Source organism: Haliotis rufescens, unplaced genomic scaffold (genome assembly GCF_023055435.1).
Source record: "Haliotis rufescens isolate VD_foot unplaced genomic scaffold, xgHalRufe1.0.p SCAF_1, whole genome shotgun sequence".
NCBI lineage: Eukaryota > Metazoa > Mollusca > Gastropoda > Lepetellida > Haliotidae > Haliotis > Haliotis rufescens.
Window position 1 is genome coordinate 31,919,647 of NW_025963779.1, and position 27,935 is coordinate 31,947,581.

At 38.4% G+C, this 27,935-nt stretch overlaps 1 protein-coding gene across 1 annotated transcript; it reads right to left on the reverse strand.

Annotated features, from left to right (window-relative positions):
* Positions 1-44: 44 nt before the first annotated feature.
* LOC124110946 lies at positions 45-27,756 on the reverse strand. Its single transcript, XM_046470441.2, has 10 exons — positions 27,637-27,756; positions 23,935-24,865; positions 22,743-23,049; positions 12,654-12,764; positions 11,734-11,928; positions 10,849-11,124; positions 10,029-10,252; positions 9,065-9,189; positions 1,353-1,413; positions 45-851 (listed from the first exon to the last, which is right to left on the reverse strand). Exons 2-10 carry the CDS (start codon positions 24,829-24,831, stop codon positions 750-752), a joined length of 2,298 nt encoding a protein of 765 aa, XP_046326397.2. The 5' UTR covers positions 24,832-24,865; positions 27,637-27,756; the 3' UTR covers positions 45-749.
* Positions 27,757-27,935: the final 179 nt, after the last annotated feature.

Here is a 27,935-nt window from a genome sequence, read left to right on the forward strand (position 1 = left end):
GGCTTATTGTTTGATGGTTTTTAATTTGCAAATTCATGGGAAAATCAAATATCTTTTAATTGTGTTGAAACATTTGTGAACAATTTGCACATAGCCTTGAAAACTGTTTGGGAAAATAAATATTATATAACCAAATTGTACATGTAATTTAAAACATTTAGATTTTTATCTTGGCCGTATTTCAAACTCTGCCAAAAGAGAGTGCATTTCATTGACTTGCTGTTTCACAGATAGGGTTAAAGTGAATTCAGTTTGCAGAATGCATTGCTTGGTACCTGATGTCTTAACTAGATTGGTACCTGATGTCTTAACTAGATTGGTACAAACTGGCTGCCTGGGAGGTAATGAGGAATAAGACAGGCGTTAATCTACATGGACATTGCAACAACGTGCTGCAATGGCTGTAGTGTCGCCATATGTATGCGATACCTACGTTGTCGCGACGTTTTGGATAAACGTTGTAGCAACGTAAAAAATGGATGTTGTGACAACGTCTTGATTTGGTTGTATTTTGGTTTACGCATAACGTTGTAGCAACCAATCTGGGAGTCTACAGATTTACGTTGTGACAACGTTACATCACAACGTTGTAGCAACAAAAAGTCAACGTTGTCACAACGTTGTCACAACGTAGAATTGTTTGCTGGGTACTGACTAAGCCCAGGAACACTAGACAGTGTCATATCACATTTGAGCCCTGTTTTGACATAATTGTGATATAAGTCATCTCCAGCCATTTCTCCTTTGAGTCAAGACGTGAGATCATCCATTGCTTCTGTGAAGTTGACGAGACCCAGGAGATCTGTGACAGCCAGTTTGGTCTCCACCGTGTGGTAGAAAAACTCGGGTGCCTGGTAACATATTTTAATTGTCATATCATAATCTGGAACGTATTTAATTTTCGACAATTAACTTGTCTTGTGTCATATCTGACTTTACATTAACAACGGTAGGAGATTGTCTGTCCATATACAAAAATAGTGTCATTCAAAAATTCAATGTCTAGGTTTACCAGGGAAAGTCAAATTCAACTCGTCCACTTTAAATTTTAGACTAATTGTGGTAAATATCTAGATTTGGGGAGAAAAATACTGGTCCTTCCAGTTTTTCATTTGCCTTGGGACTTAATATAGTTGCAATGTTAAATGAAGGAAACATTAGCAGTACAGATTTTATGGGAGCTTCATGTACTTTGATGACTAAAGGAGTGCACATCTTGACAAAAGTTATTTCCCTTTAAACAGTGATATTAGTGAACTTGACATGCTGCATCTTTTACTGATACATGTGGAATACATTCCTTATTAATTTGTGATATGTGCTTAAAATATTAAATACATCTGTACATTCACCTCAAATCTCAGGTTTTTGAGAAATGCAACTTCACGGCCTGTTAACTTCTCCAGTTTTTTTCTAAAACAAAAGAGTCAAGCATTGTAGTGGCGGTTGAAACATTTAGTAATTAAAATCTATGATTGGAATTATTTAATATATCTAGATATAAATACCTTTTTATCAAACATATTTTTTTTATGTATGTTTATAATACTTAGATAAAACAATGTAATCACAACAGCCATACACTAACAGAGAAACACTGTATACAGTGGTGAAACATGACAGTGGAGACATTGTGTTCAGTGGAGAGACATTTTCTACAGCGGAGAGACATTGTACACAGTGGAGAGACATTGTATACAGTGGAGAGATATTGTATACAGTGGACAGATATTGTATACAGTGGACAGATATTGTATACAGTGGACTGATATTGTATACAGTGGAGATATATTGTATACAGTGGAGATATATTGTATTCAGTGGACAGATATTGTATACAGTGGTGAAACATGACAGTGGAGACATTGTGTTCAGTGGAGAGACATTTTCTACAGCGGAGAGACATTGTACACAGTGGAGAGACATTGTATACAGTGGAGAGATATTGTATACAGTGGACAGATATTGTATACAGTGGACAGATATTGTATACAGTGGACTGATATTGTATACAGTGGAGAGATATTGTATACAGTGGAGATATATTGTATTCAGTGGACAGATATTGTATACAGTGGTGAAACATGACAGTGGAGACATTGTGTTCAGTGGAGAGACATTTTCTACAGTGGAGAGACATTGTACACAGTGGAGAGACATTGTACACAGTGGAGAGGTATTGTATTCAGTGGACAGATATTGTATACAGTGGAGAGATAATGTATACAGTGGAGAGATATTGTATACAGTGGAGATACATTGTTTACAGTAGAGAGACATTGTATACAGTAGAGAGACATTGTATACAGTGGAGAGACATTGTATACAGTGGAGAGATATTGTATACAGTGGAGAGACATTGTATACAGTGGACAGATATTGTATACAGAGGAGAGATAATGTATACAGTGGACAGATATTGTATACAGTGGAGAGATATTGTATACAGTGGAGAGACATTGTTTACAGTAGAGAGACATTGTATACAGTGGAGAGACATTGTTTACAGTAGAGAGACATTGTATACAGTAGAGATATATTGTAGACAGTAGAGATGCATTGTATACAGTAGAGAGACATTGTATATACAGTAGAGAGACATTGCATACAGAAGAGAGATATTGTATACAGTGGAGAGACATTGTATACAGTGGAGAAATATTGTATACAGTGGAGAGACATTGTTTACAGTAGAGAGACATTGTATACAGTAGAGATATATTGTAGACAGTAGAGATGCATTGTATACAGTAGAGAGACATTGTATATACAGTAGAGAGACATTGTATACAGAAGAGAGACATTGTATACAGTGGACAGATATTATATACAGTGGAGAGACATTGTATACAGTGGAGAGACATTGTATACAGTGGAGAGACATTGTATACAGTGGAGAGACATTGTATACAGAAGAGAGACATTGTATACAGTGGAGAGACATTGTATACAGTGGAGAGACATTGTATACAGTGGAGAGACATTTTCTACAGTGGAGAGACCTTTTTCTACAGTGGAGAGACATTGTATACAGTAGAGAGACATTGTATACAGTGGAGAGACATTGTATACAGTGGAGAGACATTTTCTACAGTGGAGAGACATTGTATACAGTGGAGAGACATTGTATACAGTGGAGAGACTTTGTATACAGTGGAGAGGTATTGTATACAGAAGAGAGACATTGTATACAGTGGAGAGACATTGTATACAGTAGAGAGACATTGTATACAGTGGAGGGACATTTTCTACAGTGGAGAGACATTGTATACAGTGGAGAGACATTGTATACAGTGGAGAGACATTGTATACAGTGGAGAGACATTGTATACAGTGGAGAGACATTGTATACAGTGGAGAGACATTGTTTACAGTAGAGAGACATTGTATACAGTAGAGATATATTGTAGACAGTAGAGATGCATTGTATACAGTAGAGAGACATTGTATATACAGTAGAGAGACATTGCATACAGAAGAGAGATATTGTATACAGTGGAGAGACATTGTATACAGTGGAGAAATATTGTATACAGTGGAGAGACATTGTTTACAGTAGAGAGACATTGTATACAGTAGAGATATATTGTACACAGTAGAGATGCATTGTATACAGTAGAGAGACATTGTATATACAGTAGAGAGACATTGTATACAGAAGAGAGACATTGTATACAGTGGAGAGATATTATATACAGTGGAGAGACATTGTATGCAGTGGAGAGACATTGTATACAGTGGAGAGACATTGTATACAGTGGAGAGACATTGTATACAGAAGAGAGACATTGTATACAGTGGAGAGACATTGTTTACAGTAGAGAGACATTGTATACAGTAGAGATATATTGTAGACAGTAGAGATGCATTGTATACAGTAGAGAGACATTGTATACAGTAGAGAGACATTGTATACAGTGGAGAGACATTGTATACAGTGGAGAGATATTGTATACAGTGGAGAGACATTGTATACAGTGGACAGATATTGTATACAGTGGAGAGATAATGTATACAGTGGACAGATATTGTATACAGTGGAGAGATATTGTATACAGTGGAGAGACATTGTTTACAGTAGAGAGACATTGTATACAGTGGAGAGACATTGTTTACAGTAGAGAGACATTGTATACAGTAGAGATATATTGTAGACAGTAGAGATGCATTGTATACAGTAGAGAGACATTGTATATACAGTAGAGAGACATTTTCTACAGAAGAGAGATATTGTATACAGTGGAGAGACATTGTATACAGTGGAGAAATATTGTATACAGTGGAGAGACATTGTTTACAGTAGAGAGACATTGTATACAGTGGAGGGACATTTTCTACAGTGGAGAGACATTTTCTACAGTGGAGAGACATTGTATACAGTGGAGAGACATTCTATACAGTGGAGAGACATTGTATACAGTGGAGAAACATTGTATACAGTAGAGAGACATTGTATACAGTGGAGAGACATTGTATACAGTGGAGAGACATTGTATACAGTGGAGAGACATTGTATACAGTGGAGAGACTTTGTATACAGTGGAGAGATATTGTATACAGTGGACAGATATTGTATACAGTGGACAGATATTGTATACAGTGGACTGATATTGTATACAGTGGAGAGATAATGTATACAGTGGACAGATATTGTATACAGTGGAGAGATATTGTATACAGTGGAGAGACATTGTTTACAGTAGAGAGACATTGTATACAGTGGAGAGATATTGTATACAGTGGAGAGACATTGTTTACAGTAGAGAGACATTGTATACAGTGGAGAGACATTGTTTACAGTAGAGAGACATTGTTTACAGTAGAGATATATTGTAGACAGTAGAGATGCATTGTATACAGTAGAGAGACAGTGTATATACAGTGGAGAGACATTTTCTACAGAAGAGAGATATTGTATACAGTGGAGAGACATTGTATACAGTGGAGAAATATTGTATACAGTGGAGAGACATTGTTTACAGTAGAGAGACATTGTATACAGTGGAGAGACATTGTTTACAGTAGAGAGACATTGTATACAGTAGAGATATATTGTAGACAGTAGAGATGCATTGTATACAGTAGAGAGACATTGTATATACAGTACAGAAACATTGTATACAGAAGAGAGACATTGTATACAGTGGAGAGATATTATATACAGTGGAGAGACATTGTATACAGTGGAGAGACATTGTATACAGTGGAGAGACATTGTATACAGTGGAGAGACATTGTATACAGAATAAAGACATTGTATACAGTGGAGAGACATTGTATACAGTGGAGAGACATTGTATACAGTGGAGAGACATTTTCTACAGTGGAGAGACATTTTCTACAGTGGAGAGACATTGTATACAGTAGAGAGACATTGTATACAGTGGAGAGACATTGTATACAGTGGAGAGACATTGTATACAGTGGAGAGACATTGTATACAGTGGAGAGACATTTTCTACAGTGGAGACACATTGTATACAGTGGAGAGACATTGTATACAGTGGAGAGACTTTGTATACAGTGGAGAGGTATTGTATACAGAAGAGAGACATTGTATACAGTGGAGAGACATTGTATACAGTAGAGAGACATTGTATACAGTGGAGGGACATTTTCTACAGTGGAGAGACATTTTCTACAGTGGAGAGACATTGTATACAGTGGAGAGACATTGTATACAGTGGAGAAACATTGTATACAGTGGAGAAACATTGTATACAGTAGAGAGACATTGTATACAGTGGAGAGACATTGTATACAGTGGAGAGACATTGTATACAGTGGAGAGACATTGTATACAGCGGAGAGACATTGTACACAGTGGAGAGATATTGTATACAGTGGACAGATATTGTATACAGTGGACAGATATTGTATACAGTGGACTGATATTGTATACAGTGGAGAGATATTGTATACAGTGGAGATATATTGTATTCAGTGGACAGATATTGTATACAGTGGTGAAACATGACAGTGGAGACATTGTGTTCAGTGGAGAGACATTTTCTACAGTGGAGAGACATTGTACACAGTGGAGAGACATTGTACACAGTGGAGAGGTATTGTATTCAGTGGACAGATATTGTATACAGTGGAGAGATAATGTATACAGTGGAGAGATATTGTATACAGTGGAGATACATTGTTTACAGTAGAGAGACATTGTATACAGTAGAGAGACATTGTATACAGTGGAGAGACATTGTATACAGTGGAGAGATATTGTATACAGTGGAGAGACATTGTATACAGTGGAGAGACATTGTTTACAGTAGAGAGACATTGTATACAGTGGAGAGACATTGTTTACAGTAGAGAGACATTGTATACAGTAGAGATATATTGTAGACAGTAGAGATGCATTGTATACAGTAGAGAGACATTGTATATACAGTAGAGAGACATTGTATACAGAAGAGAGACATTGTATACAGTGGAGAGATATTATATACAGTGGAGAGACATTGTATACAGTGGAGAGACATTGTATACAGTGGAGAGACATTGTATACAGAAGAGAGACATTGTATACAGTGGAGAGACATTGTATACAGTGGAGAGACATTTTCTACAGTGGAGAGACATTTTCTACAGTGGAGAGACATTTTCTACAGTGGAGAGACATTGTATACAGTAGAGAGACATTGTATACAGTGGAGAGACATTGTATACAGTGGAGAGACATTGTATACAGTGGAGAGACATTTTCTACAGTGGAGAGACATTGTATACAGTGGAGAGACATTGTATACAGTGGAGAGACTTTGTATACAGTGGAGAGGTATTGTATACAGAAGAGAGACATTGTATACAGTGGAGAGACATTGTATACAGTAGAGAGACATTGTATACAGTGGAGAGACATTTTCTACAGTGGAGAGACATTTTCTACAGTGGAGAGACATTGTATACAGTGGAGAGACATTGTATACAGTGGAGAGACATTGTATACAGTGGAGAGACATTGTATACAGTGGAGAGACATTGTATACAGTGGAGAGACATTGTATACAGTAGAGAGACATTGTACACAGTGGAGAGACATTGTATACAGTGGAGAGACATTGTATACAGTGGAGAGGTATTGTATACAGTGGAGAGACATTTTCTACAGTGGAGAGACATTGTATACAGTAGAGAGACATTGTATACAGTGGAGATACATTGTATACAGTGGAGAGACATTTTCTACAGTGGAGAGACATTGTATACAGTAGAGAGACATTGTATACAGTGGAGAGACATTGTATACAGTGGAGAGATATTGTATACAGTGGAGAGACATTGTATACAGTGGAGAGACATTTTCTACAGTGGAGAGACATTGTATACAGTAGAGAGACATTGTATACAGTGGAGAGACATTGTATACAGTGGAGAGACATTGTATACAGTGGAGAGGTATTGTATACAGAAGAGAGACATTGTATACAGAAGAGAGACATTGTATACAGTAGAGAGACATTGTATACAGTAGAGAGACATTGTATACAGTAGAGAGACATTGTATACAGTAGAGAGACATTGTATACAGTGGAGAGACATTGTATACATTGGAGAGACATAGTATACAGTGGAGAGACATGGTACACAGTGGAGAGATATTTTCTACAGTAGAGAGACATTTTCTACGGTAGAGAGACATTGTATACAGTGGACATATATCGTATACAGTGGAGAGACATTGTATACAGTGGAGAGACATTTTCTACAGTGGAGAGATATTGTATACAGTGGAGAGACATTGTATACAGTGGAGAGGTATTGTATACAGAAGAGAGACATTGTATACAGAAGAGAGACATTGTATACAGTAGAGAGACATTGTATACAGTGGAGATACATTGTATACAGTGGAGAGACATTGTATACAGTGGAGAGACATCGTACACAGTGGAGAGACATTGTATACAGTAGAGAGACATTTTCTACAGCAGAGAGAGATTTTCTACAGTAGAGAGACATTGTATACAGTAGAGAGACATTGTATACAGTAGAGAGACATCAATGTATACAGTAGAGAGATATTGTATACAGTGGAGAGACATTGTATACAGTGGAGAGGTATTGTATACAGAAGAGAGACATTGTATACAGAAGAGAGACATTGTATACAGTAGAGAGACATTGTATACAGTAGAGAGACATTGTATACAGTAGAGAGACATTGAATACAGTGGAGAGACATTTTCTACAGTGGAGAGACATTGTATACAGTGGAGATACATTGTATACAGTGATGAGACATTGTATACAGTGATGAGACATTGTATACAGTGAAGAGACATTGATTACAGTGCAGAGGCATTGTATACAGAAGAGAGACATTGTATACAGAAAAGAGACATTGTATACAGTGGAGATACATTGTATACAGTGATGAGACATTGTATACAGTAGAGATACATTGTATACAGTGAAGAGACATTGATTACAGTGCAGAGGCATTGTATACAGTGAAGAGAAATTGTATACAGTAGAGAGACATTGTATACAGAAGAGAGACATTGTTTACAGTAGAAACATCAATGTATACAGTAGAGATACATTTTCTACAGTGGAGAGACATTGTATACAGTAGAGAGACATTGTTTACAGTAGAGAGACATCAATGTATACAGTAGAGATACATTGTATACAGTAGAGAGACATTGTATACAGAAGAGAGACATTGTTTACAGTAGAGAGACATTGTATACAGTAGAGAGACATTGTTTACAGTAGAGAGACATTGTATACAGTGTAGAAACATTGTATACAGTGGAGAAACATTGTATACAGTAGAGAGACATTGTATACAGTAGAGAGACATTGTATTCAGTAGAGAAACATTGTATACAGTAGAGAGACATTGTATACAGTAGAGATGCATTGTATACAGAAGAGAGACATTGTATACAGTAGAGAGACATTGTATACAGTAGAGAGACATTGTATACAGTAGAGAGACATTGTATTCAGTAGAGAAACATTGTATACAGTAGAGAAACATTGTATACAGTAGAGAGACATTGTATATACAGTAGAGAGACATTGTATACAGTAGAGAGACACCTACCCCTTTAGATTGTGCTTTGCCAGCCATTTGGCCACATCAGCACTTGTCCACAGTTTGATGGGGTCTGCATCTGACTTCACAGCTGGAGAGCGGAAGGCAGTGGTCTTCTTGGCAACTGCTACTGGCTGTATCAATACAGGACAAAATGAGTGAGTGAGTGAGTGAATAAACATGTTATTGGGGTCACCCAAGTGAGTGAGTGAGTGTGTGAGTGAGTATGGTTTTATGTTGCTTCTAGCAATATTCCAGCAATATCACGGCGGGGAACACCAGAAATGGGCTTCACACATTTGGGTCACCCAAGAGTGACAAGGGTTCAAAAATAATATTCATATTGCTTTGGGGGGTGATTCACTTAAATGGAAAGTCCTTTTACTGTTAAGTATGAAAATCTTACAAGATGCCAAATGTATGTTTCATTATAAAAATGATTAAAGGATAAAAGGGAAGTGAATGGACAAATGGTAACATCATGAGAGAGTCTTGAGAATGCAAAAGCACATTTATAAAGTGTCGAATATATTCATGTCTAAAGGTGTGAAGCTGATTATTTTACAGCAGAAAGATGACAGGTTACAAGACAACATGATCTGGGCAATGACGTGAGGGAGTGAGAAAGAATTGTCTTATGCTGCTCTAGTAATAATGAATGCTCCTGTGGCAAGGGAGTTCACCGACTATAAAAGTCCAGTGGAAAATGGACTTTTCTTCAGTCAACTTCCCTATGAAGATGATGCTTGCTTAAAAGGACACTGTTCTGTTATGGTTACTTCACGAGAAAATACAGAGTAACTGGGGTCACATTATTTTGACGTTATCTTACTTCAACAAAATGGGACAGTGCTCATAATATTAATCACTTTTTTTCTGATACAGACTCAAGTATTAACAGGACACCATGGTATAGCACGAATAATGCTGAATGCTAAACAACAAACAAAAACACATAATGACATCTTTGTACCTTCACAACCCCAGCGTCCTCCGACAAACCAGGTTCCGCATCAGACAGGCTCATTCTCAGCTCCTTCTTCAGGCCGTCCACCTTGGAATCAAAGCTGTATTTGCCGCTGAAGTCAAAGAATAACTTCGACCCCAGGATCATCCCCAGCCAGCCATCGGGGCGGTACCCCAATTCCATGACAAGGGGCACGATGGGCTTCCTCTGGGAAAACGCATACTCTGCCTCTGTAATAATGGTAGTAAACACAAGTTATATAGCAGTCAAACTCTATAAATGTAGGGCTCTGAGTGTAGCAACATATGGACACGAGTACCCTTGTCTCAAAACTGACCTCAACACATGTACACGGTTTCAATGGCATTATGCCTCTGTAATGATGAGTAGTATAGATAATTTATTATTATTGTCATCCTTCTTATCGCCAGCTGACATTGACAACCTAGATATTCAACAGTCTGGGTGCCTGTTACAACTGAGATGTTTTGATTGATGTCATGTCTCCAGGATGAATTATGGTTGAGATCCCATCAATATGTGTTGAAGTTATTGGCCAGAACACAGTTCTAGTCACTTCCAAGTGACCTCTATTAAGTTAACCATATGACTCGCTTTTAAGATTGACCTGTTGTACCTCCACAGATCTACGATAAACTAAACTAAGAATACTTGACCAGAAACAGCAAAGAACTTTAATTCAGAGTAAAACTTCCATTCCATCAGTGACACATCTTCCCGAGGCAAAGGAGTTAACTGACTATAATAGTCAAGTTTCCACCTTTACCTAACTAGGATGGAATTTCTTTACAACTGACCCACTGACCTGCTCGACAGTTCGGGCTGTCCTTGTACCTCCGAGACATGGCCATCAACACCACAGATGCATTCTCAATGGCCTCCGCCATAGCTTGTAGTGTGGAGCCTCCCATGTTGTCAATGTCCATCCACACGTCGTAGCCGTTCTGTTTCAGACAGTCCTTCACCTTGATTAGCACCTCCTGATTGGCCCACTGGTAGCTGATCATCACATGACCTTTGGCCTTCTGACCTTCACCTTGACCTTTGTTGCTTTTTGTGGAAGATCCAGATAATTCTTTGCCTAATTCAATAAGAAATGACATGCTTTCTATGTAATACATTTTTTAATTGGTTTATTGATTTGTCAATGCCAAAAAGATTAAAAAAGAATCTGAAAAGCATGACTTGTTGCAATCAACCTGTTCGTGGGTGTACAGGTGGTGCAGAAGTCTAAGGCACCACAATTTGTTAGGCAGAGTTGTGTCCCTTGGGCACGCCTGGAGCTGATGGTCGTGGGTTCCAGTCCCTGATTATGTTTCTTGGTTTGTCAGCACCATACCCATGATCATGGATTTCTTCATTTAGGCAAATGTCTGAGAACTGCATCATTTTGGGCTTTCCTCCCACATTAAGCTGATATGCAATGATACTGTTCAAAGCGGCGTTAAAACCAACTGACTGACTCACTCAACCAGTTGACCACAAAACATGGATAAATATGTCACTAATGGGATCACCTGAACAAACAATGAACACAAACAAATTTGTCCACCCAGTGATAAAAAAGTCTGCCTGAAATTTTAAAAAACCATGAAATACATCCACACAGCTCTACACACCAAATGAATGAAATTTGTATGACCACAACCATTCATTGTTGCATGGAACCAATCATCAGGGACCCCCTCACCTATGTCTGCATACTTCTGGGACTGAAGGAGGATCTCACGCAGGTTCCACAGCAGCCCCTGACAAGGCTTGCGGATGTTCTGGTCGGTAGAGCTGTGATATTTGTCCACCACAGCCTCCATCAGACCCGGCTCCTCCATCATCCTCTGTTTGTTGTCTTCATCAAACGCCAGGACCCACATGGACTCGATCGCCTCTGATGAGATACACGGAGGATTATTAATAAGTTGTCAAAGGATAAAGCTATCTGACTGAAGCTGCCATCTACATCACAGCAGACAGTTGGCTTACCAGTACAGACATCATGGTATCATGTTGTAAAATTCTGATGTGCTATTGACTATTCCCACTTCAGAGAAACTAAAATAACTTCAATAATTTAGAACCTGTGTAGATATGGGTGAGAATTGGTCTTCAGCAAACCATACTTGTCATAAATGATGACTAATGGGACCGGTTGGTCAGGCTCGCTGGCTTGGTTGATGCATGTCATCGCATCCCAAATGCATAGATTGATGTTCATGATGTCAATCACTGGATTGTCTGACCTGGACTCAATTACTTACAGACCGCCATCATATAGCTGTAATATTGCCTAGTGCTGCGTTAAACAACAAACAAACATAATTTGGAATACTTTAGGTGTGTGAATGATCTGGATATCATCAATGCAAATTCAGAATTGATGAAAGGACAATTTTCATGATTATTATTCTCAACATGCTGAAACAAGCTACAATTATCCAACTACCCCACACAGCTGCATCTTCTTCCTATTTCTAAGGAGGAGAACAATGTTTTATCATGAAATAAACCACACTTCGCTCTTCATTGATGTCTGAGATTTATCGCATAAATTTCTTATATTCGCAAGTAAGCCAGTATGATGCTACACAAGTTCCTGTATATCATGGTACATACCTTTTTGTTCCTCGACGTTGTCAGATTTGAAGAGCTTCAACAAGAGAGGGAGAGCACCCTCATTGACCAACATCTTCTTGTTGGCATCGTTTCTGGCCAGTCTTCCCACGGCTGAAATACATCAAAGTTTCAGCTATATTATAATTATATCATATATAGTCAAAAAATGGTTGATAGAGTGTTTTATTGGATTTGGGTTCTAACGGAGAAGGGCTGGGATGGGTAACTCGGGTACTTGGGTCATGTGTGTCCTGAGAAGGACTACCCGGACCCGGGGTTAGTCACACGATATATTGTTTAAATACAATCACAATAGAAGCCGCTTATGTATGCATTTCTTTAGGACTTATAATTCATGCAATGATTTTAACTTTTCTGACTTTTATACGTTTGAGTAGAGATATAACTTCAGTCCACTTCCGTGTACTCATTATCTGATTGTTTTATATGTGTATGTGAATAGTATTTGCCAGCGCTCTGGTAAAACAATTCCCAAACATACATTATGTAGTCAAGTCTTGAGACCTACAGTGGGTACCCGGGTTGGGTAGGGTAGGGTTATATGGGGTCGAGTACTCAGGTCATAAATTTGGACTCATCCCAGCCCTACATGAATCTTACAGACAGTATTGCTTTGATAGCTATCAACACAGATTTCATTTTTTTAGATTTAGCACTTGAACAGGAAGTGTATGTTATTGCTGTGTTTCAGTTGTTTGGGACATAAAAAAAACATCTTTGATTTACTTTTAACCAGGAATCTCTTTCAACAAATTCTGACAGGTAAATCAACAGATGACCAAAACATCTTAGGTTTAACTAATGATCAGATGGATCAATGCATGGATTCAACCAGTCGTAGTTATGGTTCAGAGTATCTGAACCTGCTCCAGGAGCCATGACTGTCCTGACATCTCATCTCTGTTACGGATGATGATTCATGATGTTACATAAAATACAAAATACATTTTGTACAAATATTTAGTGCCAGAGTAATGATAACATAATGGATCAGCCATGTTTGATCATAATATTCAAAGAATTACTGTCAGTCCACAGAAGATGTCACTGATTGAGTGAAATTTAATCAAACTTGACTGATCCAACAATAATGTCAGGGGTCAATAACATAATTATAGAGACAGATTTGTCCTGTAGTCATGAGTACTGGTATTATAAGAACATTTATTATACAGACCAGGGCCCCGTTCCATAAAGCAATCTTAGAGCTAAGTTGATCGTAATCCCCATCTTGTAACACTGGCTTACAATAGTCATAGTGCTATCATGGGATAACATTTATACTAAGTTATCTTATAATAATTAGATCTACATCAAGTGCTTTTATGAGTTATCATGGCGTAATATTTATACATCCTTTCATATAATTATAGTTTAGCAAGTAATAATTATCATTAGGTAAAATGCATATATAAAATATCAGTAGTTTCAGTTAAAGCTTTTTAGATGGTTGCTAGCCTAAGGTAATGGGAGCGCGTCTTCTAGACATACTATTCAATAAGACAAGAGTTACGTCTACATAGTTTAATTGATTTGAAGCTTTTAGATAAATGCTAGCCAAAGGTATCAAGATCCCATCTCCCAGACAAAGGATATTTATTTAAGTATATCTGTCATCACCTACCGGGGTATATTAGAATAACATTACTTCAATTAAGACTCATTAAGGATTAGCCCCCATACAAGCTCGTCTATAGTGCATTAAGGATTAGCCCCCATACAAGCTCATCTATAGTGACACCCTAATTTCTTTCAAAGCATCCAGTAAATATGTCAACAGGATTAGTGCCAGTCCAACAGGATAAACAGGATTTAGTATTCCCCTCTGTCTAGCCATCCATTTAGCTTAGGACACAACCAATCGTGTATCATCCAATCACATTCCATTTTATTGTTTAAATTTTTGTTAAATACATACTGTAGGCAGGTTTTAGGCAGAGAAGGGGTTTGACTCTCTTACCAAGCAGACCTCTCTCCCACAGCCCAGAGTGTGTACCGACTCTCTGTGGCACCCTCAGTTATTATCTAAGTATATTGTAAATTGTTAATTGTTCTTGTAAATAAAATTGTGATTAGTCTCCTGTGACTCTGGCTCTTTGCTGACTAATTCCCCAAGAAAACCAGCACGTCATTTGGAAGGTATTGTTCACCCAGAACAGTTCCATGATAATTTGGCGGAGAATCATCGTTTTCGGAACCACAGAGTCCAGGAACTAACTACGACCAGCTACAAGAACCCATTGGAGGACATGTCCAACTGTGATCATCTGATGGAATAACAAGCAAGCTGCATCAACCTCTGACCTCAACACTGGATTAAAGACAACCAACTCCTCCAAAGACACCAACAAAGGAAGAAAAAGTCTTCAAATATTGTAAGTAATACATTGTTGATTTCTTGTCATCCTTTAATTTAGTACGGTACATACTAATAGGTGTCATGGCAAATATGGAGTCTGGTATGGAAAGTAACTTTGAAAGTGAAATTCCAACAGTGTCTTTAGTTACGCCCCTTGCCAAAAGTGTAATTCAGGCAAAATTTGGCACAACAACAACAAATTGTTTAGTAGACACAGGGGCATCCATTTGTTGTATTTCGTCTGCTTTTCTGAGCACAGCTTTTGAAAACCTTACTCTTGGAAACTCACCCTTTCCACAGGTAAAAGGTGTTGGCGGCGAATTGCATAAAGTGTTAGGTTCAGTTGTGTTAGATTTTGTCATTGAGGATCAGGAATTTTCTCAAAGATTCTATGTACTGCCTACACTGCCGAAGGCAGTGATACTAGGTGAGAACTTCCTTGATGACAATGATGCAGTCTTAGATTATAGCTGTCATTCCTTGATACTCAACAACAGCACCTCAGATAGGCAATATATCAATTTCATAGCCAATTCAGTGCATGAGATTAGTGGATTAGCAAAAACAATAGATCAGATTTACATCCCCCCTCAGAGTGAAATTCATTTCAAGGTCAGACTATCAGAGACCAAAGAGGATTCCCTCATCCTCATTGAACCCATTGCTTCCCTCACTGCTCATTCTGAAGTAGCAGGCGGTAGAACTCTTTCTAAATCAAAAAGCAAGACTGCTACATTTAGGCTTATGAATCCCTCCCAAGAAGAAAAGGTTCTTGACAAGGGTACAGTTGTAGGCAAATTTAGTTACATTGACAAAGACTCTGTTTTTGAAATCGGCTCTGACCAACCATTCATCAGTACCGTTAACACCGACAATGAGAAGAGAGACAATGACACCAGGGATTATGTCAAAATTGCACAGGAGTTAGGATTTGATTTGACCAATACACAACTGACTCCAGACCAACGACACAGACTACTTAGATTTTTGGGACAAAATAGAAACATGTTTTCAACAAGTCTTGCAGATTTAGGTAAAACTGACCTGCACCAACATATCATTGACACTGGCAACCACCCACCCGTTAAGAGTAGACCATATCGTCAATCTCCTCATCTCCAAAAAGTCACTGAAGAACTTATAGATGATTTTCTGAAGTATGATTTGATCGAGGAATCTACTTCTATGTATTCAGCTCCAATTATCCTAGTCAAGAAACGCGATGGCTCATATAGATTTGTTTGTGACTACAGAAAGTTGAATTCTGTCACATTACCAATGTCTTGGCCTCTTCCTGTTTTTGATGATGTTGTTGATAACATCGCCAATGCACATGCTAAGATCTTCTCAACTTTAGACCTTGCTAATGGCTTCTTCCAAGTGCCATTACATGAAGATTCAAAGCATAAAACTGCTTTCGTCACGCATCAAGGCCTTTATCAATTCAAACGATTGCCCCAAGGTTTGACAAATTCTCCACTTTGTTTTCAACAGCTCATGAGCAAAGTGTTACGAAAATTGCTTTTTAAGGTTGCGCTGATCTACATTGATGATTTGATAATTTACAGCAAAAACTTTGAAGAGCATCTCCAACATTTGGAGCAAGTATTTTACTATCTGAAACAGGCAAAATTAACACTAAAGCCATCCAAATGCAATTTTGCAACGGACAAAGTTTCTTTTCTGGGTCATGTTTTATCATGTGGAGGTGTTCAAGTTGATGACAAAAAGATTGAAGCAATTAGAACCTTTCCAGTGCCCAAGTCACAAAAGCAGATTCGCTCCTTCTTAGGTCTCACAAACTTCTACAGGAAGTATGTGAAAAATTACGCTCACATAGCGCTTCCACTGAATGCCTTGCTAAAGAAGCATTCGGAGGCAGAACTAGGAAAGAAACCAAAGTTCCAATGGTCACTTGAGTGTGATCAGGCATTCAACACACTAAAACATGCTATGAGTAATACACCTGTTCTGGCGTATCCAAATTTTGACAAAGAATTTCTTCTTGCAACTGATGCCAGTGATATGAGCATAGGTTTTGTTTTGAGTCAAAAAGACGAGAAAAATAATGAACATCCAATAGCTTTTGGTGGTAGAGCTCTTCATGGCAGCGAAAAGAACTGGAGCATTACAGAAAAGGAAGGCTTAGCTCTAGTTGAAGCCATTAGATCCTTTCGTCCATACCTTGCAAATTCCAAATTCACAGTCTACACTGATCATATAGCATTGAAGTGGCTGAAATCCATCAAGGATGCCACAGGTAGGTTAGGACGATGGTCTTTGGAACTTTCTACCTACACTTTTGACATTGTTCACCGCAGCGGCAAAGCCAATGGGAATGCCGATGCTCTCTCACGTAGGGAATATGAGGAAAATATTAACTGTAATGATCAGACAGAAGAAGATGCTGAGAAAACAGTCTTCTCAGTAACTTCAACTCAGCTAAGCAAATCAACTAGCAATACAATCTTGCCAAACACCCATTCATCCACACAGGTCACACAGACAACTCAGACTGAGGATATTTGCACACCTATTGTCAATCACTTAGGATCAGACACACAGACAACACATTGGTCAGTCACCTTTGAATATGAAGAGGATTATCAGTCAGTACCAGTTAATGTTGTCGCAGCATTACATGCTACAAATGCTGATGTTACCCAAGACACATTGGTTGAAGTAAGTATAAAAGAACATCCAAATTTACGTCACCTACAAAGGATTTGTCCAGATTTCATCCAAATCTTTGACTACAAAGAGGATGAAGTCCTTCCACAAAATGAAAAGGATCGTCAAAAGATTCTTATTGAAGCCAATACTTTTGAAATTGATGAAGGCATCCTATACCGATTCGTTCCACAAAGACAGAAAGGACACGCAGACAAGTTCATTAAACAGCTGGCAGTCCCAAGAACCCTCAGAAATCAAGTCCTGCAATCCTATCATGACTCAGAGTTTGGCGGTTGCCACCATGGGAAAGAAAGGATGCACAACACCATGAGACCTAAGTACTACTGGCCCAAAATGTACAGCGATATTGCTACTTATGTCCAGACATGTGAGGTATGTCAACAGACCAAGAGGCACTACCATGGCAAGAAGGCACCACTTCGTCCACTACCTGTAGAAGAGGTCTTCACCCGATGGCACGTTGACATTCTCGGTCCCCTGCCAACAACACCAGATAAGTACAAATACATTTTGGTCATCACAGATGCATCATCTAGATGGTGTGAAGCCTTTCCACTTCGGACCCAAGAAGCCAAAGAAGTAGCAGATGTTCTCGTCAGAGAAATATTTTGTCGGTATGGTGCTCCAAGGACCTTAATTTCAGACAGAGGTCAGAACTTCATGTCCAAACTTATCAAAGCAATTTGTGAACTTTTGGCAATTAAATTTACCCATACCAGCCCATACCATCCTCAAACTAACAGCTGTGTAGAAAGGCTCAACTCTTATATCAATCAATCACTAAGAGCCTACTGTAACAAGTCTCAAAATGATTGGCCCCGTTTTATTCCTGGCATCATGATGGCCTATCGGATGGCTCCAAATTCATCAACTCAAAAATCCCCATATGTTATGCTTTTCGGCCGGGAAATGAGAGCTCCACAAGATGTAGCATTAATTCCAAAAGAAAATTTAGGCCACAATAACAAAAGTTATCTTTCCAATTTGCTTGAGGAGCTTGATATCACTAGAACAATCGCAGCTGAAAACACTGCTCGGGCTAAGGAGGTGTATTCAGAACAATATAACAGAAAGGCTAAAGAACCAGAATTCGTCCCAGGTCAAAGAGTTTGGCTTTACTGTCAAAAAGTTGAAAAAGGCCTTTCCAACAAATTAACCAAAAAGTGGTATGGTAGCTATTATATCATCCATACAGGTCCAAATTATACCTACAAACTGCGCCGAAGTTCTGACGACAAAATACACAAACCACTGGTCCATGCCAACCGTCTGAAGCCATATTTTGATCCTGCTGATCGTCCACAGTATCCTCCAGAACCATACCTCAATAACCCCAGTGACATAGATTCAGGAGTCATGGATGACAACGAGGAACCAGTCAATGATACTCAGTTTGACAGCAACAATTCCCCATCAACAAGTTCAACTTACCAGGCTACTGATCAATCACCTCCACAACAGAAAGGTAAGAAGGTCAATTCCAAAACAAAGGCAGGTACTTCCAGCAACAAGAGTCAGAAGCAAAAGACCCCAACAAAGAAGAAAAACCCTGCTTCAAGTACAACAGAAAAACCTACCAGTCCCACGGCAACCATGAAGGAAAATCATACCACACCAGGTCCTAGTGCTCCAACCAAGGTAAATGAAAAGGTAAATAAAGGGAAAAGAGGAGTGAATAGTAAGCATCACCAGCCCAAATCCAGAAAACAACCCGACGACAGCCAGGTACAACCTCCAAGTCCAACATCAGGTTATCAAACCAAGGACATCCCTCAGGTCTTCAATCCAGAGGACATCCACTCAATTGTTAGTTCCAAGAGAGCTAATGGCAAAATCTACTACAGAGTAAAATGGAAGGATCCAGAAAGAGGAAACACATGGGAGTATGGCAGCAGCATTCCAGACTCCATTCGGAGAGAATTTCACCTCAAAAGAAGTATGTCAGGAAAACGACGAAAACGTCCACTGAAGAATCATAAGTTTTTCGACCAAAAGGAATCAGCACTAGACAATAAATCAGTCAATGTTCTGTCAGGGAATACAATGTCAGGAAATGTCAAGCAAGACAACACCAAACCATGCATAGAATTAAATGTCAAACCACATCCGTTTTTTCCCAAACACCTACGAAGAGTAGAACATAAAATAGAAAGAGTTCTGGGCATTGAAATTATTCAAGGAGACTGCTATGTCAAGGTCTCATATAAAGAACATCCTGATACTGTCCACACATGCTATTTTGAAAGTGTTCCTCCCCACCTCATACAGCGCTACCTTGATGATAGCTGGCAGGATCTCCGAAATTGGTCCTGTCTAGAAGATAATCCTCCATACGATCCAGAGGAAGCACCAATTTATAAATCCAAAAGGGGTATTTTTCCACATAAAGACTTTGGAAATATCAACACCTTTTTCTACCGTGAATCATATCTGAATTACACAGAATGTGGTACCACTCAACCATACGGTGATCTACTCCCCATATATTCTGATATCTGCCAATTGCACATATTCTTGATCAAAATACAAAATCTCCTGAATAAACGGTGCAAATCACGAAACAGCTATTAGCTGTATCTTGTTATGTTTTCTTGGGTCCAGTCTTTTCACTATGGGTCGCCAGTTGAGAACAAATGGCATCAGCCTTATCATCTGAGTTATTTGTATCACAACAAATTTTGAGCATTGACCTGATCAACCAATCTCAAAAGCGAAGTGAAATGACACAAACCAAACCATACTGGGAATCGAACCCAAACCGTACCTAAGCGAACCCAAACCGTACCGAAGTGAAATGACACAAACCAAACCATACTGGGAATCGAACCCAAACCGTACCGAAGCGAACCCAAACCGTACCGAAGTGAAATGACACAAACCAAACCATACTGGGAATCGAACCCAAACCGTACCGAAGCGAACCCAAACCGTACCGAAGTGAAATGACACGAACCCAAACCGTACCGAAGCGAACCATACCGAAGCGAACCAAACCATACTGGGAAGCGAACCCAAACCGTACCGAAGCGAACCAAACCATACTGGGAAGCGAACCCAAACCGTACCGAAGCGAACCAAACCATACTGGGAATCGAACCCAAACCGTACCGAAGCGAACCAAACCATACTGGGAATCGAACCCAAACCATACCGAACCAAAATAAACCAAACCCTATCGCATTGAACCGAAGGAAAATCAAAGCGAAACAAACCAAATTCAAATAAAGCAAACTTAACAACCGAAATGAACCAAAACAAAGAAAAGGCAAACCAAATAGTTACGAAAACTAACAATGATATACACCTTTTGTATACCGTATTAATGTAACAAATCAATGCACTTGTTATATGCACATGCACATATAATGTGTCTAATGATTGTATCCAAAAGTAGAAGGATATTACTATTTTTTTCATGATAAACCTTTGTAATTTGCCGCCAATACATTCTTCCTGGTCATGACACCGTTTAGTAATAATTATGCACTGATCTTTTACATCATAATTATCATATTTGTTTTATTTTCTAGTTATTACAGACAAACTGAGGAAGTATTTATATATGACATATTATTTGAACATGCTAACTCTCTTTTCTTTGTTTCCATGTAAAACCTCCATGGACACAGCCTACTACCTTACAACCCCAATCCAGGATGTGGAACTCAAGGCCTCCTACATCACCCATAAAACCACCAGTACAGAGTGCCAAGACAAGCCAGCTCCACATCCAGAACCCCTTATGACAGCATTTTTATATTATGTTTCCTTATATCAAAGAGACTCTATAATAATTATTATTCACTACTACCAGTTTAACTTTATACATTGTCCATCTAAGCCTTAATTATTTTTATTTTTACACGTTTGGGGTCCAAACTTTTTCAGACGGAGGGGAAGTTATCATGGGATAACATTTATACTAAGTTATCTTATAATAATTAGATCTACATCAAGTGCTTTTATGAGTTATCATGGCGTAATATTTATACATCCTTTCATATAATTATAGTTTAGCAAGTAATAATTATCATTAGGTAAAATGCATATATAAAATATCAGTAGTTTCAGTTAAAGCTTTTTAGATGGTTGCTAGCCTAAGGTAATGGGAGCGCGTCTTCTAGACATACTATTCAATAAGACAAGAGTTACGTCTACATAGTTTAATTGATTTGAAGCTTTTAGATAAATGCTAGCCAAAGGTATCAAGATCCCATCTCCCAGACAAAGGATATTTATTTAAGTATATCTGTCATCACCTACCGGGGTATATTAGAATAACATTACTTCAATTAAGACTCATTAAGGATTAGCCCCCATACAAGCTCGTCTATAGTGCATTAAGGATTAGCCCCCATACAAGCTCATCTATAGTGACACCCTAATTTCTTTCAAAGCATCCAGTAAATATGTCAACAGGATTAGTGCCAGTCCAACAGGATAAACAGGATTTAGTATTCCCCTCTGTCTAGCCATCCATTTAGCTTAGGACACAACCAATCGTGTATCATCCAATCACATTCCATTTTATTGTTTAAATTTTTGTTAAATACATACTGTAGGCAGGTTTTAGGCAGAGAAGGGGTTTGACTCTCTTACCAAGCAGACCTCTCTCCCACAGCCCAGAGTGTGTACCGACTCTCTGTGGCACCCTCAGTTATTATCTAAGTATATTGTAAATTGTTAATTGTTCTTGTAAATAAAATTGTGATTAGTCTCCTGTGACTCTGGCTCTTTGCTGACTAATTCCCCAAGAAAACCAGCACGTCATTTGGAAGGTATTGTTCACCCAGAACAGTTCCATGATAGTGCTAACATCGCTTTGTGTAACGGATCCCAGGACTTTCCACAAAAAATCCACAAACAAGAAATAAATATAGCCTACTGTTTCATCACATACCATCTTCATATCAGGGTTACAACATTCAGTTCACGTGAGCTACGAATGCTCTTTGGCCTATTATCAACAAATAATAATAATGGTTGGAGGCCTAAGGAAGAATATATGTTCTTACTCCTTCCCAACTCTTTTGACGACCAGCCTCTATTGATGTGTTGGCGCTTTTTCAAAGAGTTTTCAAAAATCTTGATGAGGAAGTTGATTCCCTCTCTACGAGACTGCAGCAGGTCACTTTCCTTCTCATCCAGGATGTCAGCAAGAGCAGCAATGGCCGCCAGCCTGGACATGCCTAGTTTTGAGTCCATGTAGGATAAAAGCACTGGAGTGTAGTTGTGACTCCTCAGGTGTGGCACGCAGGGATCGTGCATGCCGATATTATGTACAATACCCAGCATAGTTTTTACTAAGAGAGCTTCATTTTTCTGAAAACAAAAACACAATGCAGATCCTGGAGTTTGAAAAAGGGAGGTTACCACAATACCAAATACACAAAGATAACAAAACTTGTAACTTACACATAAGGAGTTAGGAAAAAGGGGGCATGTGGATCCTGTTCTGGATCTTGCATGCGATATCCTGTACAACTTATTTGTACCCGATTTGATTTTTTATCACTCTAGCTGCATTGAAGGGTAGAATCAGATTTACAAATTGTTTTTTATATTTTCAGTTTGAAGTTCTATTTGCTTTGAAAATATACTTAAAGTACGTTGGATTTATTATTTCAATCTTATTAAAATTGAATCTTTAAATCCAATATGACCACCTCCAAAGGGGCAGTCGTGTACGATGAACTTTCTAAACAGCATCAAGGATTTTAAATTCTTGGTAAGGTGTGAGCAAAACATTCAAACAAAAAGCGAAAATAATCAGGGAAGTCTGAATGCAAAAATATAAAGCAGCGCTATCACATTGTTGCAAATATTTTCTGAGAGCCGTGCCATCAACATACTAAAGGGTCTTGGCCAACTATAAAATGTTGTGTGTTCTGTGGCAGTTTTCTTTTGTAAGATTGAAATTTCTTTTTCGGAACCGAGTCAAGAACAGATGCATCTTTCATTTCGATTCACTTTGGGTTCACCTTACATTACTTTCTGTGGAGGTGTCAGATCTTCAGCCAGAGAGGAATTATTTCAGACTAAAAGATCTGATTTGATCAGACCCCGCACAATTCAAGTCACTCCTGTTTCCTTACACAAGAGCAATAATGAATTAATGAATTATTCCTCTAGAAACATTTTTCAGGTGTTTTACCATAAATTTACCAACAGAAAACAGAAAAGAAATCCAAATCGGATTCTGATTACAATTATAGGGCCTTTCGTCACTGCATCTCCATCAGCTGGAACCATGTCTTCCAGACTGGAGCGAAAACCATCCAGAAAACCATCCATTTCACAAATACTCTCACAAACAGCAGGCACAGCATTGGTGAAGTTGATCAGTGCCTTGAGGCCATTCTTCAGGGGATTATTGAAGTCACTAATCAACATGCCTTGCGAGTTTTTATATTTCTTTTCAGTCAGTGTTGACACCAAAAACTTGCACAAACAATTCAAAAAATTTGTTTCAATAAATATTTGTGCAATTTCATGCCTTAACCTGCTGATATCTGATTTTGGTGCACCTTGCAATGAATGGTATAATTTTCCAGCTGACAGTAGGTTAGCTCTAAAACTTGCTGCTGGAATGTTTTCGTCAGTATATATGTCATTGTCCATAATGTTGGAAGTTAATTCTCTTGTCCTTGCAATCTTCTTCTGATATTTTTCCGCTATTTCTTCTGGTGTTAGTTTTTTGCGGGGCTTCTTCGGTCCTCGACCTGCACCACTTTGACCTTGACCTGCACCACTTTGACCTTGACTTGTACCATTTTCATCTCCATCTTCTTGTTCTTGGTCATTATCCTCACCTACAGACTGATCATCAATCTGATCATCATCAGATGAACTGTCGCTTTCTCTTGTCTGTCTGGTCTCTGCAGCAGCTTCTTCTCTGGGTACCTCAGTGTTAGCATCCATGTTGGAAGGTTTCTTCTGAGACTGGGAACCTTCACTTGCCTCAGTCTCTGTTGTCTTCTCTGGTGCTACGTGTGGTTTGTCCGTTTGTTGTTGTGTGGTCTGATTATTCACAAGGTCTTTAGTTAAAATTTCTTTTCCTGATTTAAACTGATGAATGGAAGTTTTTGAAGTTCCACATCCCATGCCAAAATACTTTCTGTAGGGTTGTCTTGTTCATCTGCAAATTAAAAGAAATAGGTTTATTTCTATAGTAACATAGCATCATTCATCAGTCTGCCATAATATAGCTGTTGTAAATTAATTATGAGAGTTTTATTGCAGCATCACTAATAAACAGCCCATTTATAACACCATCATTTTACTGTTCCCAGTTTACAAAGAAATTGTTGTGTCTGTTCCCTTCTTACTTGATAAAATAACCAAATATGTAGCCCTACCAAACATTCATATGTGAATTATAGTTAAATATCCAGAGATGCCAGAAGATTGTTTAAAATAAATATATATAAATGAAATGCCTCCTGCCTCACATTTCTTATATATTTGGATGAAAATCTAATAATCAATTTATCGTCGTCAAACATCTTGAAGCATATATTGGTTGATTTTCCAACAGACTTTTGAAAACGACTGGAATGTTTATAAACAAATACATTAGATTGATTAAGATGTTTACATGTAGTATTTTCATATGAATGTTGTTGTTTTTAAAGGATTAATAAGTGCATAGCAGCTTGTGCCTTCAACAGAGTTCTGAAACAATAAAACAGTATTGTCCAGATGGGTTTATACATCTCTCACCCCATTGGTCTGATAGTATACTTTAACAGGCAGTATTACTCTCATATATACTCATCAGTAACTGCACGACTGATAAGACAAATTCCCATGGCAACATAATCAGACAACTGGTCATAAATCAGGGGACATAAATCATTGGTCGCGGAGAATAGTGGAATGTTAAACCGTGTTTGGCAGCTCGACTCGTAAAAGAGTTTCTATAGGGCTTAGGTCCTGCCTCCACATAAAGCATGTGTAGCACACGTGGTGTCTCCTTAGGAGGCAAGTGACTTTGTTCGAAAAATGTCACTGTTCACCTAGCAGTTGATGGGTACCCAGTAGGATGTGACGGTTAACCTTTTAGTGCTTCAGGCAGCTTGGGATGTATACTCCCCAGGGAGCTTAGAATGAATCGAGTGCACACTGATCCATTGACCGGGGTGATAATGTAGATCTTTGAGCATGCTTTAGGGTGTGGAATAACTGGATTTAGTGCATCTTAAATATGTACATTATAACTGTTTGAAGAACATCAAAAACTATAATCTCTCTCTGTACCCTGCAAGATATATGTGTGTATTTTGACCACTAAAATATGGTGAGGTGAGGTGAGGTGAAATGGGGTTTAACATCGCGTCCAAGATTATTGCACTTATATAGCGACGTGTATGTACGTGTGTGTGTTTGTGTGGCTGCTTGTACTAGTCCGGACTGATGCCGATTTATAGTGCTAGCTCACTGAGATACCATGCCGCAGTTTTAACATGAATACCCCACTCAGACACGGTATACTGACTCCGAGCCGACCAGTCCGTTGTTTTAGCCCCTTAATGCCGAGCGCCAGACAGGGTAACAACAAGTACCATCTTTTAACGTTGTTTGGTATGACGCAGTCGGGGATCGAACCACAGACCTTCCGCTCTCCGGGCGGACGCTCTACCAGTAGACCACGGAGGCCGTCAGCAAAATATGGACCTGGTTGGAAGAAGATAATATTCTTGCCGAAGAACAGAAGGGCTTCAGGTCAGAAAGATACTGTCTTGATCACCTATATATACAGTTTGTAATGTTGTAAATAACAGGAAAGCATCCAGACTCTCTACATGTGTATGTTTCATTGATATTATGAAAGCTTTTGACACTGTTGATCAAGACTGCCTATGGTTTAAACTCATGTCTATTGGAGTTTGTGGCAAAATGCTTAAAGCTGTTCAAGCATTATATCAAAATGTGAATTGTACTGTCCGACTAAATGATTGTATAACTGACTCGTTTTCAGTATCTGCAAGGCGTAAGACAGGGATCAAATTGTCATCAACACTTTTTTCACGGTACATCACGATTTGGTAATTGAGATAAATAATACAAAGTGTGGTATAAATATTGATAAAGCCATGGTGTATAGTTAGTTTCATGCTGATAATATTGCATTTCTTGGCCCCGATGAAATGTCCCTTCAAAGTATGTTTAATGTTTTAAGTAGGGCTGGAACGGGTAGCTCGGGTACTCGGGTTGAGTGGGTACTGAGTAGGACCCAGGTACCCACAGGACTACCTGGACCCGCAGTTAGTCGCGTGATGTTGGTCGTGTTTTATCAAAATTTAGATATGGTATTTTACCCTTGTATATCGAAATCGGCAGATATACTAAGCCTCTTGTCCAACTTTCAGAGAGAATTTGGAAATATTGTATTTTGCCAAATGATTTACATATTAATATGATTGAAAATGAATTTCGTTTTTTAACTCAATGTATTTTTTTGGATGATTTGCATTTCAATCGCTTTAATGTAGCACAGGAAAATAATCCTTGGATATATAACTATAATGTTTTGGAGAAGGCAAATGTTGTATCTTATCTATATTTTATACAACCAAGTATTTTTTGTATTTTTTTTATCTATTTATTTATTTTTTTTGTTATTGAAATCTTATAATGTCTCATATGCCCACTTATGGGTCGAAGCACTGTATTTATATGTAATTATGTATATAACATGTATATTTTACATGTTCAAGTGCGTGTGACACTTAAATAAACAATTTAATACTGTGACACGTTGGGGTCAATCTGTCAAAACAACTCCTACACGATACTCGAGATCTCCGCTTGTGAGTACCAGTATTGTTCTCGTGATGAGTCACGTAGGCACTCCTCGGATCTTGGAACTGAATTCATGTGAGTGGTACCGATTTCATATCTACTCACACAAGCAGGCCAGCATCTACGTCTCCAGCGCCGACTTTCAGAGTTTTTAGATATTTGTTTTTCTTGGTTCTCGTGTGTGTACTCTAACGCGACAACAGCATTGTTTACAATGGAAACCATAATACGGAAGTGAATCCAAGGGGAGCAACTCTGTTAAGCTGCTGAAAATACTGTTTGGTGTTGTCCCAGAGTATGGTCCAGATTACATAACTATAATTACTTTAAGTCTATGGTAAAATGTGCTTCTTTCGATGGTAATACACCTTCATACTAGATTTACACATTAATTATTGCACATA

Coding starts and splice junctions, on each gene's coding strand:
- LOC124110946 (XM_046470441.2), bottom strand. CDS start 24,831: ATGGGATGTGGAACTTCAAAAACTTCCATTCATCAGTTTAAATCAGGA. Junction 11,929..12,653: donor CAACGTCGAGGAACAAAAAG/GTATGTACCATG, acceptor GTATCTCATCAG/AGGCGATCGAGTCCATGTGG. Junction 852..1,352: donor TCAAAAACCTGAGATTTGAG/GTGAATGTACAG, acceptor ATATGTTACCAG/GCACCCGAGTTTTTCTACCA.